The sequence below is a fragment of the Piliocolobus tephrosceles genome, chromosome 7 (genome assembly GCF_002776525.5).
Source record: "Piliocolobus tephrosceles isolate RC106 chromosome 7, ASM277652v3, whole genome shotgun sequence".
In the NCBI taxonomy this organism is placed as follows: Eukaryota; Metazoa; Chordata; class Mammalia; order Primates; family Cercopithecidae; genus Piliocolobus; species Piliocolobus tephrosceles.
Genome location: NC_045440.1, coordinates 39,673,743 through 39,686,987, shown reverse-complemented (window position 1 = coordinate 39,686,987; position 13,245 = coordinate 39,673,743). Strand labels below are relative to the sequence as shown.

Sequence of the window (13,245 nt, the reverse complement as noted above, 5' to 3'; positions counted from 1 at the left end):
CTTCCTCCCAGCCCCCATGTCACCTCTTGGGTGTCAAGGCATCTTCCATTGGCCATGAAATGACAGAGAAGTCATCCTTCTGCAGAAGCCTCCTGTGTGCATGGTGGAATCACCATGTCTGTGTGGGCACAATTGCTTTAAGAAAACAGCCCTGCTTCTTCACAAACTCTAGTCATTTCACTTGGAATCTGTCCATCAAGAAATTAGGTCTGCAGAGTCCAAAGCAAGCTCCCTAGAGCTTCACAAACAAGCTGGCCGGCAAGGCAGCGCCTCCTACAGTGTCTTTGTGGAGCGCTAAGATCTGTGGCCCCTTTCCACATGGGGTGTGCGCTCAGATTCGGTTATGAACATATCGGCCTCTCTCCACCCCTACTTAGGGACAGAAGGTGTGGAGACTCCAGGAACTTCATGAACTGTTTGCTGTGGTCTTCTGTCCCAGGATAGTCCGGGTCTCACTCCCAGCTCTCCGGAGCTTAACCCTCCCTTTCAGGGGAATGTTTGAAATCTACGAAGAATTCTCAGGAATTCGAGGTAGAGGGTGGCAGAGAGACTTCCGTTCCTGGGGGCCGAGCTGTTTGTGCTGATGCTGTCCTCTTGGCGTCTGCCCTAGTGGGGACCCTTGGTTCTGACTTGACGTTCCTGGACTGGGTCTGACCTTAGCATATGTGTCTGAGTGATGGACTTGGTATTCACACCAGCCACTCTGATAAGTGCACATGTGTTTTTAATGTTTTGGCTTTCCACACCACAAACACACAGATGTGCTGTCGCCTGGGCTAGGACTTGAGTAGAGTTTTTCTATTTAAATCTATCTGTCTATCTATCTATCTATCTATCTATCTATCTATCTATCTATCTATCTATGTGTGTTTAAAAAAGTGTCCTCCCAAAGCTAATACCGTTGCCAGCAGGACTTCCCGCCACACCGGGCAAAGTCCACTCACTGCCCCAGTGTTGAAGGCCACCATGGGCGGCCCCACCTGGAGAGGTGGTGCTCACAGCAAACAACTCCAACTGCGCCCTCGCCTCGCCTTCCAGCGAGTCCAGCCAGGCCCGCTGGAGATTTACAAGCAGATCTCCCTCGCTTCAGCGTTCCTGACCCCCAGTTAGTTTGGAAACGACCTGTCTGCACCGCAGCTAGAGAATCGAGGAGAGGAGCCTCTAGTCTAAAGGGCTGTTGGTTGAAATTAGGAAACAGTGTTAAAAAAAAAAAGAAAAAAGAAAAAAGAAAAAAGTTTGGGAGACCGAGGGCAGGCGGATCACCTGAGGTCAGGAGTTTCCAGACCAGCCTGGCTAACATGGTGAAACCCCGTCTCTACTAAAAATACAAAAAATTAGCCGGCATGGTGGCGCGCGGCTGTAAGGAGCTGCTCAGGAGGCTGAGACAGGAGAATCGCTTGAACCCGGGAGGCGGAGGTTGCAATGAGCCGAGATCGTGCCACTGCACTCCAACTTAGGCAACAACAGCGAAACTCCGTCTCAAAGAAAAAAAAAGCCTTCGTAATGTCATGGGTTTGCAAGTATGATCCAGGCTCCTCGCTTCTCTGCAAGCCAGTGCGAGTTAATTACAGGGTCTGCCCTGGTCTCTCTCCACCCCACGCTGCGATCCATTCCCCCTCTTTTTTTCCCCTTGTCTCTTTCCTCCTCCCCCTTTTATTTATGTATTTTTGGTTTTGTTTTTTAAGGGATGTTGAGCTGTGTCTGGTTCTAGTAAACCGAACCCGCTCGCGAGGGAGGCGATTGGCTCCCGCGCCGGTGACGGACGTGGTAACCAGTGCGGCTCGCCCCGCCGGGAGCTGATTGGCTGCGCGGGGCGGCTCCGAGGGCTCGGCCGTAGGAGCCCCGCGCACTCCAGCCCTGCAGCCTCGCGAGTCGGTGCCGCGCGCCCGCCGCCCCGCGCCTTCCTGCTTGCTGTGCCTCCTGGAGCCTGGGCGCACCCAGCCGCAGGGCTGCCTCCCCCCACGCGCCGCCTCCGACCGCAGGCCGAGGGCCGCCACCAGCCGGGGGGACCGGGCAGCAGCTTGCGGCCGCACAGCCGGACAGCGCTGGGGACGGCGCCTTTTGTCCCAGGAGGTCCCTGGAAGTTTGCGGCGGGACGCGCGCGGGGAGGCGGCGGAGGCAGCCCCGACGTCGCGGGGGACAGGGAACAGAGCCGGCATGGGCAGTGGGCGCAGCGCGGGGAGCTGCCGGGGGGCAGCCCTGGGAGTGCTGCTGGCGCTGGGCGCCGCGCTCCTGGCCGTGGGCTTGGCCAGCGAGTACGACTACGTGAGCTTCCAGTCGGACATCGGCCCGTACCAGAGCGGGCGCTTCTACACCAAGCCGCCGCAGTGCGTGGACATCCCCGCGGATCTGCGGCTGTGCCACAACGTAGGCTACAAGAAGATGGTGCTGCCCAACCTGCTGGAGCACGAGACCATGGCGGAGGTGAAGCAGCAGGCCAGCAGCTGGGTGCCCCTGCTCAACAAGAACTGCCACGCCGGCACTCAGGTCTTCCTCTGCTCGCTGTTCGCGCCCGTCTGCCTGGATCGGCCCATCTACCCGTGCCGCTGGCTCTGCGAGGCCGTGCGCGACTCGTGCGAGCCGGTCATGCAGTTTTTCGGCTTCTACTGGCCCGAGATGCTCAAGTGTGACAAGTTCCCCGAGGGGGACGTCTGCATCGCCATGACGCCGCCCAATGCCACCGAAGCCTCCAAGCCCCAAGGTAAGGCTGCCCTCTCCCACGTGCGCGAGCCGCCCCCGCCTCCCTCCCCACTCCCCCGGGGCTGCAGGAGAACCCGCGCCACCCTACGCCTGCCCGCCGCTGGGTCCAGGCGCTGGGGACTGACGGCCCGAGGTTGCTCGCATGCTGTGCACGTGATTCCTAAGCGCGTCTGGTCTGTCCCAGGTATTGCTCAGCGCCCCTCGCGACCCAGGTGCACGGCGGGGCTGGCCCGGGAGCGGCGGATCTGCGTCTCGGCCTCGCAGGGACTAGCTGTGGTCTCCGGAGCCACTTTTCCTGGGATCCAGCTTCGCCTTTTCCATACCTGAAACAAAGCCTTGCGCTTTAAATAACAGGGAAGCTTCCCTCTCCTCTGGGAGAACTCCGAGACCCTATCGAAGTTTTTAACCTCCTAGACGGGAGGAAAAAACCAAAACCCAAAGTGTAGAAAGTTCAGAAAGGCCGAGAGAATGTTTGGCGCAGCTTTTGTTTATTTTCGTAGGTTCGACAAAGATTTAAAAAATAAAACCAAGCCCTTTCCTTCACTGGTCATTCAGTCAAGTAGCTTCGGGATTGCTGCAGAACTGGCTGAGAAAGTTTAGGAACCATGGAGACTTCTGTTTCTCCACCCCTTCCAGGTACCAGCTCTGCCCTCGCAGGGCTAGGGGAGGAAAGTCTTTTCTCCCTCCCTCTCGCGTACCCCCTGCTTCTCTCATTTACACAAATCCTCAGCTCATTAGAAAGATAAAAATGTAATTAGCTCATTGTTCATCTCCTCCCGGGGAGAGGAGCTCTGCAAATTGGAGACTTGCCTAACAGCCTGAAGGACCGGCCCGAGGTTCCTCTCAGAACCCACTTATTCTTGAGGGGGAAGAAAAAAATTCTGGGAAGTCAAAATGAAATAAATATAAATATAAAATATACACATCGCAGGCCTGACTTCGATAGCAGTAAATTCAACCCAGAATTCGTTGGAAGCGAAGTTTAGGCTCTGGGGTGTGGAAAGGGTCAGGGATGGGGGAGCTGTACCCCAGCTGCGCTTAGCAACACACAGGCTTCCCGAGGGCTTTTTGAGGAGGGCCTTTAGGGTGGGGGAGAACGGTTGCCTACACTTAGCTCACCTGAAGTGTCTTTAACCTCTGTTATTAATGCTAAAAGAGGGGCGTACAGTCACCTGGCTCCTCAGAGTGAGGATTTGGGCAGGTTAGGGAAAGGGACACCCCAAATTTTGGATGCTTTTGCTTATTCTAAGGAGGGAGGAGATGGGTCCACAGTGACTGACGTTGGATGGCTGGGTGGAAACGGCACTGATTGTCCGCAGTGGCCAGGTCTGGGCACCGCTGCTCTCAGGGTCAACTGGTGGGAGTGGAGTGAGGGTAGCGGATACATCTGCACTTTGCGAGCGAGAACTGAGCAGTTACCTGGAGCAAACAAAGCGCCTTGTGTTCTGTTGGCGTGCACCCATCCCCTGAAGCCTGCAGGAATTTCCTTCTCCCCTTCCTCAGCCAGTGGGGATTAGCCCAGCCCTGCCCCAGAGGCTGTGCCCAGCCCTGAGCTGGAGTCCATTCCCAATGGCCACCGATGGTCTCTTTCTGGGACTGGCTGCAGACGTGACTAGACACCTTAGGGGGATCGGCTGCGGAAAAGGTGCTGCAGTCCACAGGGAACATGGGGGGATTGGACGGGTTGCCTGCAGAAGAGAGGAAAAAATCCTCACCCCAGCCCCCAAAAGGCTGTGATGGGATGGGGAACCCCATAATCGCTGTCTTCCGGACACCTTTTGCCCCTTGGCTGCAGTTCCACCAGTCGGCGCCCTTCTCAGCCTGGCTGGGAACCGTCCTCACTCTCCTCCCAGCAGCCCTCAGGTAGTCACCCTCTCAAGACAGGTCTTTGAGGAACAAAGAGAAAAGCGGAGAGAGGGCCGGTCGGAAGTGGGGCTTGAGACTGGTTTTCCCCTCAGTGGTTTTGGTGGGGGGCTCTGCCCTGAGAGGGCACACCATCCTCCTCAGGACTGCAATCCCTGGTGTAAGGGAGCCCCACGTGATTTCCTCTGAGGTCCCTGTGGAGGGCAGGGTGGGGCGTGTGTGTGTAGGTGTGTAGAGGGCAGGTCAAGACAAACCTGACTACTGATCCTCATAACCTTATGGCTTGTGGCTGTGGGGTAATAACTGGTACTTTCCAATGAGAATAAGTACGCATGCACTACTCTTTTATTCATTTATTCTTTATGCTTTTATTCTTTAAAATTAAAATGCATTTTCAAAGCAGTGTTGTATCTTTGCATACTGGTTTCTTTTCACACACTTGAGCATATTCAGTTTTGGGGTATTGGCCAGCTCTCCGTGGTCATGTGTTACTAAGAAGAAACCTGATAATGAGAAATGACTTGACATTTTTCCCCCCACAAAGGCTGATACCCAAGCCATAGCAGCTTCTGTTATGGAAGAGGCAATTGTTCTTTTTCTAGGGAAGTTATTTCTAAATTTGGCACTTCCATTACAACTGTGAACTCCCAGGCTGATGCATTGTTGTTTCCCTCTCTGCCTGGTTTTGCTGGTTGAAGTTGTATGAGCCAGCGCACTGGGTTTGATTTTGTTGTTGTTTGGGCATGTTGTGCATTTAATCAGCCTGGCAGAGGCCACAGAGCCCTCAGTTCCCCAGAAAGCCTTCCTTAGGGCTCCTTTTTGGTCCGCCCAGGAACTGGCCAGGGAAGATTGTGGGGGTTGTATGTGAGAGAGAGAAAGAGAGAAGAAGAGAGAGCGAGCGAGCGCACTTGTGTGTGTGGATTGCTACATTACAAAAATCACTTAATCCTGATTCAGTTGTTGGGCTGTCTCCTCCACACCCCCTTAAATATTAATAAACACAAAATATTTTGGGTTTTTTTTTTTTTTGTTCATTTGCTTTAAACATTATTTGAAATACACCTGAAAACAACTGTTTAGTTCCATCTTTCAGAAAGATGACTGGGTGGATTTCTCCTGCAGATGCAGCCTGTACGGCCCTAAGACGTACCAATGAGGTGCAGATTAATACCACATCACACATTTCTCTTTCTCTCTCTGGATCAGGCTGCTCCAGAGTCAGCCGTTAGAAAAGCTGAGATAGGGGAAAGCCGTGATAAAAACACACAGAGCCCACCCCAGTGAGCTCCTGCCATTCTGAGAGGCACTGAAGTCAAAACATATTTGACTGGACTGAGGAAAATGTCCCTGAGAAGTGCAGAGCCATCCTTGGCCGGGTGGGTCAGGCAAACTTCAAGTGTCCAGAGGAGATGCAGTGAGTGAGTGGAGTGGGCAGAAATGTGCCCTTTATATTCGGATCACTGTGACTTCGCTATTTGGTCAAGACTGTATTCACAGAACCTTGCAATGTGTGTTTGTGTAAATCCCACTTTTCTTTTTTCAAAATAACCTAAACAAGGAAAACCCAAAAGCACAGTTCACTTTCCTTGTGCAAGTAACCTGGTCTCTTCCATGTTGTCACACTTCATCTTCCCCACGCGGAAGCAAAAACCATAATGCAAAATTCTTGTCTCCTTTGTGAGAATTACCACCTCTAGAACCCAATCTCAAGTTCTGGGTGCAAAGCAAATTTCCAGCATCTGGGCTAAGGACAGTCATGCCATCGTCTGCTTGGAGCGTGGTTCTTAACTGCACTGAGAATCTGGAAGGTGTTTGCTCCTGGGTGCAGAGTAAAGGTGGGAGAAGAATGTGTCAATAAAAACTAAGGATGGGGTCTCTGCTGGGCCCTGCGGGGACCCTGCTTGGAAGTGGGGAGTGGTCTATGGGCCACCTGTGTCCTGAGGGCAGCCTTGAGCTGGGGGTGCTTTGCAGGTCCACTCTTCTCTTCCACTTGTGGAGCCTTTGCCTATTTCAATGTCTGAGCCATAGCGGGAGCTGATGGGGAGGGAGATGCTGCCACGGAAGCCACGGTGGAGGAGGATGAAGAACAGCGGGCTCCAAACACACCAAGCCCCACCTGCTCTCCCTGAGTGCAGAGTCAGGTGTGACTTTCCTGTGCTCTTCAGCTCCAGCCTGGCTTGGCCTCCTGTGCTGTGCCTGGGGGTGGGGTGCCCCTAGAATGTGCTCATGATATTTCCTAGACAGTCAGTAAGCTCCAGGCTGCTTGATAGGTGAGGATGATGACAATGATGATAAGCCACTTCAGCTCTTGGAGGAAAGCACTGTCTCACTCTCCCTCTGTCCTGGGAAGCAGGGGTCCTTTACCTCTTGCGACTTCAGAAGTATATTGGCTTGGAGGAGGCCTCTGCCCTGGCCTCAGATATCTCCTCCCAGGCAGTGGAGCTGCCTCCCAGCATTATGCACGTCTGCCCCCACACACCTCCTCTTCAAAGCACTTCACAGTTGCCCAGGAAAGAGCCTCCGAAGGGCCCCTTCCTATCCAGCCCTGTCCTCCCATTTGGCAGTGCCTGCTAGTGCCCCACCCCGCCCGCCTGCCCTGGCCTCCTGCTGCGGTGGCCCTTTTGGAGAGGAGGTGTTCAGGGGCTGAGGGCTGGAGTTTGTGAGTCTGGCTGAGTTTCTTTCTCTCTTGGCTCCCGGAGATCTGGTCAGAGGGATCAGCAGTCTAGCTGGGAGTGTGGAAATGGGAAGGGGGCAGGAATCGGAGGGTGGTATTGAAAGGAGAAGGGAGAGGATGGGAAACAAACACCGGGAAGAGATCTCTGTGAGTTCGTAAGCCAGCTTTTCCCGGCACTCACAGCGTCCCACAAGTCATCATTCATGTGACCTGCCCCCACCCAGCCTCAGGTCATGCTGGCTTAAATAACTGTGTCACATTTAGCAGCTCTGGGCCAAAATGTTTCAAGAAACCTGTGCCTGCTCTGGTTGTAGACCCTGGGCTCAAGGCTTCTTCTTTTCAATTCTCAGGTCCCCTTCATAAGTTCCAGAAGACCTTGAGTCACTTTCAGCCTGGACCCAGGGCCGATCTCTTCCCCAGGGGCTGCTCCCTTCCTGCTCTGTAACTTACAGTTCCATTTCTCCCTACTTCCTTTCCCAGGCACGACAGTGTGTCCTCCCTGTGACAACGAGTTGAAATCCGAAGCCATCATTGAACATCTCTGCGCCAGCGAGTTTGGTAAGAAAGCGTTTCTAGCTGCCTCTGGAAGGTTTGGAACCTCCTGGTCTGTGTCCCTGCCGGCTGGAGGCCCTGCTGGCGTATCTCGTTGCAGCTTTCTACATTTTCTACCTCATTCCTCTCCAAATAGCTGCTTTTCTCAGGCAAATGAGAGACTAGACAGAGTCCAGAACCAGACAGTTTTTATGAAGGCCATACTTTGCCCTCCTTTGTGGGGGATCGCTGGACAGATTTTTGGGGATCTTCTCTGGGCATGCAGGGAGTCTGAATTGGGGACAGGTCGAGAGGAGCAGGGAAGGACAGCAGCTCCTTCTTGGAAGCTGCAGGAGGTACAAGTTGCCACCTGTTCCTGCATCTGGTTGAGCCCGCCTTTTTCCGGACTGGCTCTTTTTTTTTTTTTTTTTTTTTTTTTTTAACATCTACCCCTAGGTGTCAGCATGACTCTGTCCAGGATTTAAATGGCTGCCCTCCGGGTGCCTTCCCAGGGAGGGCAGATTTCAATGCTTAGGGGATTCAGAGGAGGGTCCTTGCCAGTTTCTGCAAGGCAAAGAAAATGGACATTCCCATGGTTTTTCTCTCTTCTTCCCGTCACTCTCCATCAAAAGAGAATTCTGAACCAGTACTCTCAGCTCCAGGAGGAGGAGGAGCTGGTGGGGATCGGGGGAGGTGGGAGAGATGCCAGGGGCCTTGGGGCCTTTCAGGGATGGTCTGTTATAGTCTGACCTGCAGAAGACCTGAATTCACCACACCCCAAGAGTCTCTCCTCTGAGCCAAGTAAATGTAAACGGCATTCCTTTGGAGGGCCAGCTCCCTCTCTTGCGCGTCTGTCTCACATGGAGGCAGAAAAGTGGCTCTGGCCAAGCCACACTTTCGGAAGGATCAGTGTGATGCTGAACAATGTGTTTCTCATAATTCCTGCCTCATGTCCCTGAGATCGGCTTTCTTGCAGAATTCTTATCTGGAAAAGTGTAAAGATAGGTGATGGGAGTCCATTCGGAGGCATCCCAGGCCATGTTTTCATTAATCAAACATGATAAAGTACATGGAAGGGTCTTGTTCCTGCAAAGAGCCCTGTCAAAGTAAGCTGCACACACGTGGGAGGACACATGCAAGTCGGAGGGAATCATGCCTCATGACAGTCATTCTCAGGGTATTGCAATTGTGGATGAAGATGGAAGCTGGATGTAGATGGCCACCAGAGCTGAACTGGAGACCGTGTATCTTATTTCCATGCATGGGGAAGATTGATGTGTTCTCTATGATGCAGCAGTGTGAGTTACTTGTCTGTTTCTGCATTAACTCAAATTTGTCAGTGAGGATTCCCTGTATACCTAGTGCTTTTTGAGTTCTATAGATACAGATCGAGGGCGAAACTCTTCCTCTAAGCAAATGTAATACATGAGTATTATTTTTTAAAAAGACAGAAATTGGAGGATTCAGACCCTTTGCCACATAGGCTGAAGGGGAAAGCCTTGGGAAAGAATTTGAATCTGGCAAGGTTGACCTTAAGGTGTAGGGCAGGGGTCTGGAGGGCATTCAGGTAACTCACCTGGAATGGACATCTTCTTCCCATGGAAGCAGGCACCTGCCAAATCAGCCAGCATCCTGCACACAGAAGAGGACAGAGGATCTCATGTCGATAACTAATCAGGGTTTGTGGAATTTGAGTGATTAGCTGTTTGGGATTGAGTTCCTTTAGCCCTGACAATATTTTCTTCTTGGGTTCACAGAACTTTTGGGTTCCTCCTAGACCTAGATCTTATCCAGTCCTCTTATTTGATAAAGAAGGAATTTGACTTTCCCAACCGGAGTCCTTTTACACTCTGCCACCTGGCCTCCTCACTTAAGAGTCGATGCACAGCCTCTGAGCTTTGCCACGGAGGCGCTGACCTCCTTAGTGTGCGTATGGTGTATGGCAGGCTTCTTTGAGCTGGTTGCAGGAGAAACCTTTTTGGTTTTTTGTCTGTAGTGTTCTCATAAAACAATATATAAGAATTTTTTCTTTCTCTCTCTCTGCAGGGGCTGAGCTTAGCTCTGCCCTTCTTAGCACCTCAGAGAATGCACCCTTGTCGAGAAACGTGTTTCCTAGCTCAGCTCACTTCAAGTAAGTGAGGCAGTCAGCCACACTGATGGGATTCAGTTAGGAAACAAAGAAATTGAACAATGCAAGCTGACACACAGCAGAGAAGAAAGAGAATGCTTGACTCCCTCCTCCAGGGATCAAACTTTGTATTAAGTGGCCCTGACATCCCCAGTGGGAAGACATCAGGTTGCTGGAAGGCTCTCTGTGAGCTCCGGGAATAAGGGGGTGCATTTCCCTGGGTAAGCAGCACCCTTGTCCCCCTGCCACTGCATCTGTGGTCCCTGGCAGCCTCTGTGGAGCTGGGCATGTCTGATCCCTGACCTTCTCCCCATGCAGTGCGCTGTAACCCCTTGGCAGATCTGCTTAGTCACTCGTGTCTCCAGCCCTGCACTGTGCCCCCTCAGTTCAGGGCACATTTTTTCCCCAACAGGAAAAAACATGAGCAGAAAAGCCTGGGTGCTGATGCTCAGGAGTGCAGCTGATCAGCCTGGATCAAGCACCAGATGTGGGAGCCAAGACTTAGACTGGGCAAAGTCACCGCATTGAACATGGCGACCAGCCTGCCTGCTGGCTTCCGTCAGCTCGCAGGGCTCTGTTTTTTGTTCTCTCTCTGCTTTTCCTGCTCTGTGACAACAGGGTGCCACTCTTGCCTCTTAAATAGCCCAATATAGTATTTGCGAGCCGCCACACTAATCATCTTGCTGTTAACAGCTCAGCACCCACAGCCGTCTTCCCTTTGGGTTGGTTTATTACTGGGATATGAGGATCTGATTTATTTATAATTGCGGTGAGGTTAATTCCTGCCTCTGGCCACTTTCTCTGGCTTCTTCTGCAGTATCTGTAAACACCCGTAAGCTTTTGTGGGGGAAATTTGCATGGTGATAGACTTCCGCTAGGAGAGTTCAGAGCTTCCACTTGTGCTGCTTTCTTCAGTGTTTTGAGCTTGAGAGTTCAGGTGGCAATTTCTTCAGCCCAGTATTTTCTCCTTATGGAAAAGGATTTCTTTGCCCCTAGAAACTTTCCTTGCCGTCTGGAAGGATTCTTTTTTCCATTTATATATTTCCTCATAAAGAGAAAAGCTGTACTATGCAACATTAAGGTTAGTCAAATAGGAAGGAAAAGAACATCAGCTTTCACAGTTAGCATTAGCGAGTATTTCCTAGTAGAAATATTTTCAGAGTTTCCCGCACCTCCGTACCTCCACTAATCTGTTCTCACTCTGCCTCCAACTTCTTTCAAGGTGTCTTGTCTGTGCTGCTGTTTGGGGGACAGTGTTTTAGTCTGACGGGCAGTTTGCGCTCTTGCAGAAAGTAGGCTCAGCCTTTCCAAAGTAAATCTTGGGTTTCCTCCCAAAGATGAAGCAAACTGGCTGCTAGCACAGTCACTGCAGCACCTGCAGGCTGCCTGAGAGCAGGCTCTGTGTCTGATGCCATGTTTTACCTGGTGGGAGATGCCTGTTAATTGTGAGACACACTATTCAGTTTGCACTACTGACAGAAAAAACAGAAAAACAAAAAAACATACTTCTTGCAGAAATGCGCAGAAAACCTGTGTCTTGGAATGAACAAAGTAAGGCCTATTTGCAAGGCCTATTTGCACTCAAATAGTCCCCGGCACAGTGTCTTATACATGGTGGACATAAAATGAAAGTTTGTCAGCTGAGTGTATGAATGACAGGGGATACTGGATGTGGAATGGAATTTTTTTTTTTTTTTTTTTTTTTTTGAGACTTGAGTCTTGCTCTACCCTGGCTGAAGTGCAATGGCGTGATCTCAGCTCACTGTAATCTCTGCTCCCCCGGGCTCAAGCAATTCTCCTGCCTCAGTCTCCCAAGTAGCTGGGACTACAGGCGCCCACCACCACACCTGGCTAATTTTTGTGTTTTTAGTAGAGATGGGGTTTCACCATATTGGCCAGGCTGGTCTTGAACTCCTGACCCCAAGTGATCCCTCGACCTTGGCCTCCCAAAATGCTGGGATTGCAGGCATGATGGACTTTTTGTTTTTTTGTTTTTTTTGTTTTTTTTTAAAGGAGAAGGCTCTTTTCAAGGTAGGTATCGGCAACTTGTGTATTAAGTTCAGGGAAAACTACATGCCCTGTTTTGGGTGACTGAGCGTATAAGCATCCAGAATCTCATTCGGTCAAATAAAATTAGACATGGAAGGAATTGTTACCCCGGGAGTGGAATTCGTAAGTGGAAAACAACTGAGTTTTATTGTTACTGAAGATACATATCCTATCCACAGATCTGTACGAAATGGAGCAGTTAGGATGTTTTATGTGCGTAAAAACCTGAGATTGGTCAATTGCTCAGTGCACTAGAGGTGTGACTCCCAGCTGAGAGCCTGTGTCTCTTTTTGAGCAGCTTTCTTGTGCATGGGAGGTGGGGGGTGGGGGTGGGCGGGCAGTGAAGAGATGGAGGCCGAGCCAGTGTTCGTCTTTTTGCATCTGGCTTATTTTACTATGCATCATGTTCTCATCTTTGGATATGATTACAAACTCTCATAAGAAGGGGAGTGGAAAGAAGGATTTGCCCTCAAGTTCACCTTTATTTTCTGAAGCTTTTCTGGAGGTGAGTAGAGAAGAAGGGACAAGGGACGAGTGGGACAAGGGGGCTGTTCACAACTCATGTGAACTGCCCATTTCTTTGGGTGCTGTGTTGCTCACCTATACCACTTAAATTTTTTTAATGGATATAAAATAGTTGCACATATTTATGGAGTATGTTTGATATTTTGATAAAAGCATCCAATGTGTAATGATCAAACTTGGGTAATTGGGGCTGGGCATGCTGTCTCACATCTGTAATCTCAGTGCTTTGGGAGGGTGAGGCAGAAGGACTGCTTGAGGTCAGGAGTTCCAGACCAGCCTCAAAACCACAGGAAACATACTGAAACCCCATCCCCATTACAAATTAAATATTAACTGGTTATGTGGCACACACCTGTAGTCCCAGCTACTTGGGAGGCTGAGGTGGGAGGATTGCTTTAACCCAGGAATTTGAGGCTATAGTGAGCCATGATCACACCACTGTACTCCAGCCTGGGCAACAAAGCAGGACTCTGTCTCAAAAAAAAAAAAAAAAAAAAATTGAGTAATTGGGATATCTACTACCTGAAATCCTGATCTTTGTGTTGGAAATGTTCCAAATCTACTCTTCTAGGTAATTTGAAATATACAGTAAATGATCGTTAGCTATAGTTGCCTAGCTGTACTACTGAAGACTGTATCCTACATCTTATCCTTTGAAAATACAGAACGCCTCATGAACTCACGTTTTTCTTACATGGTGGCCATGTGAGTCTTCTCTGTATTGTTCCGGTTTTACCATGTGTGCTACTGAAGCGAGCCCCTGTACCACTTTGCC

The 13,245-nt window shown here is 50.8% G+C and overlaps 1 protein-coding gene across 1 annotated transcript in view; it reads left to right on the top strand.

Moving 5' to 3' along the window:
- The first annotated feature begins 1,838 nt into the window (after positions 1–1,838).
- Positions 1,839–13,245, top strand: part of SFRP1 (secreted frizzled related protein 1) — a 47,628-nt gene continuing 36,221 nt past the window's right edge. The window contains exons 1-2 of the mRNA XM_023214494.2: positions 1,839–2,701; positions 7,718–7,795. Of these exons, the coding sequence (XP_023070262.1) occupies positions 2,158–2,701; positions 7,718–7,795 (622 nt within the window). The 5' untranslated portion in view covers positions 1,839–2,157. The remainder of the gene's footprint in view (positions 2,702–7,717; positions 7,796–13,245) is intronic.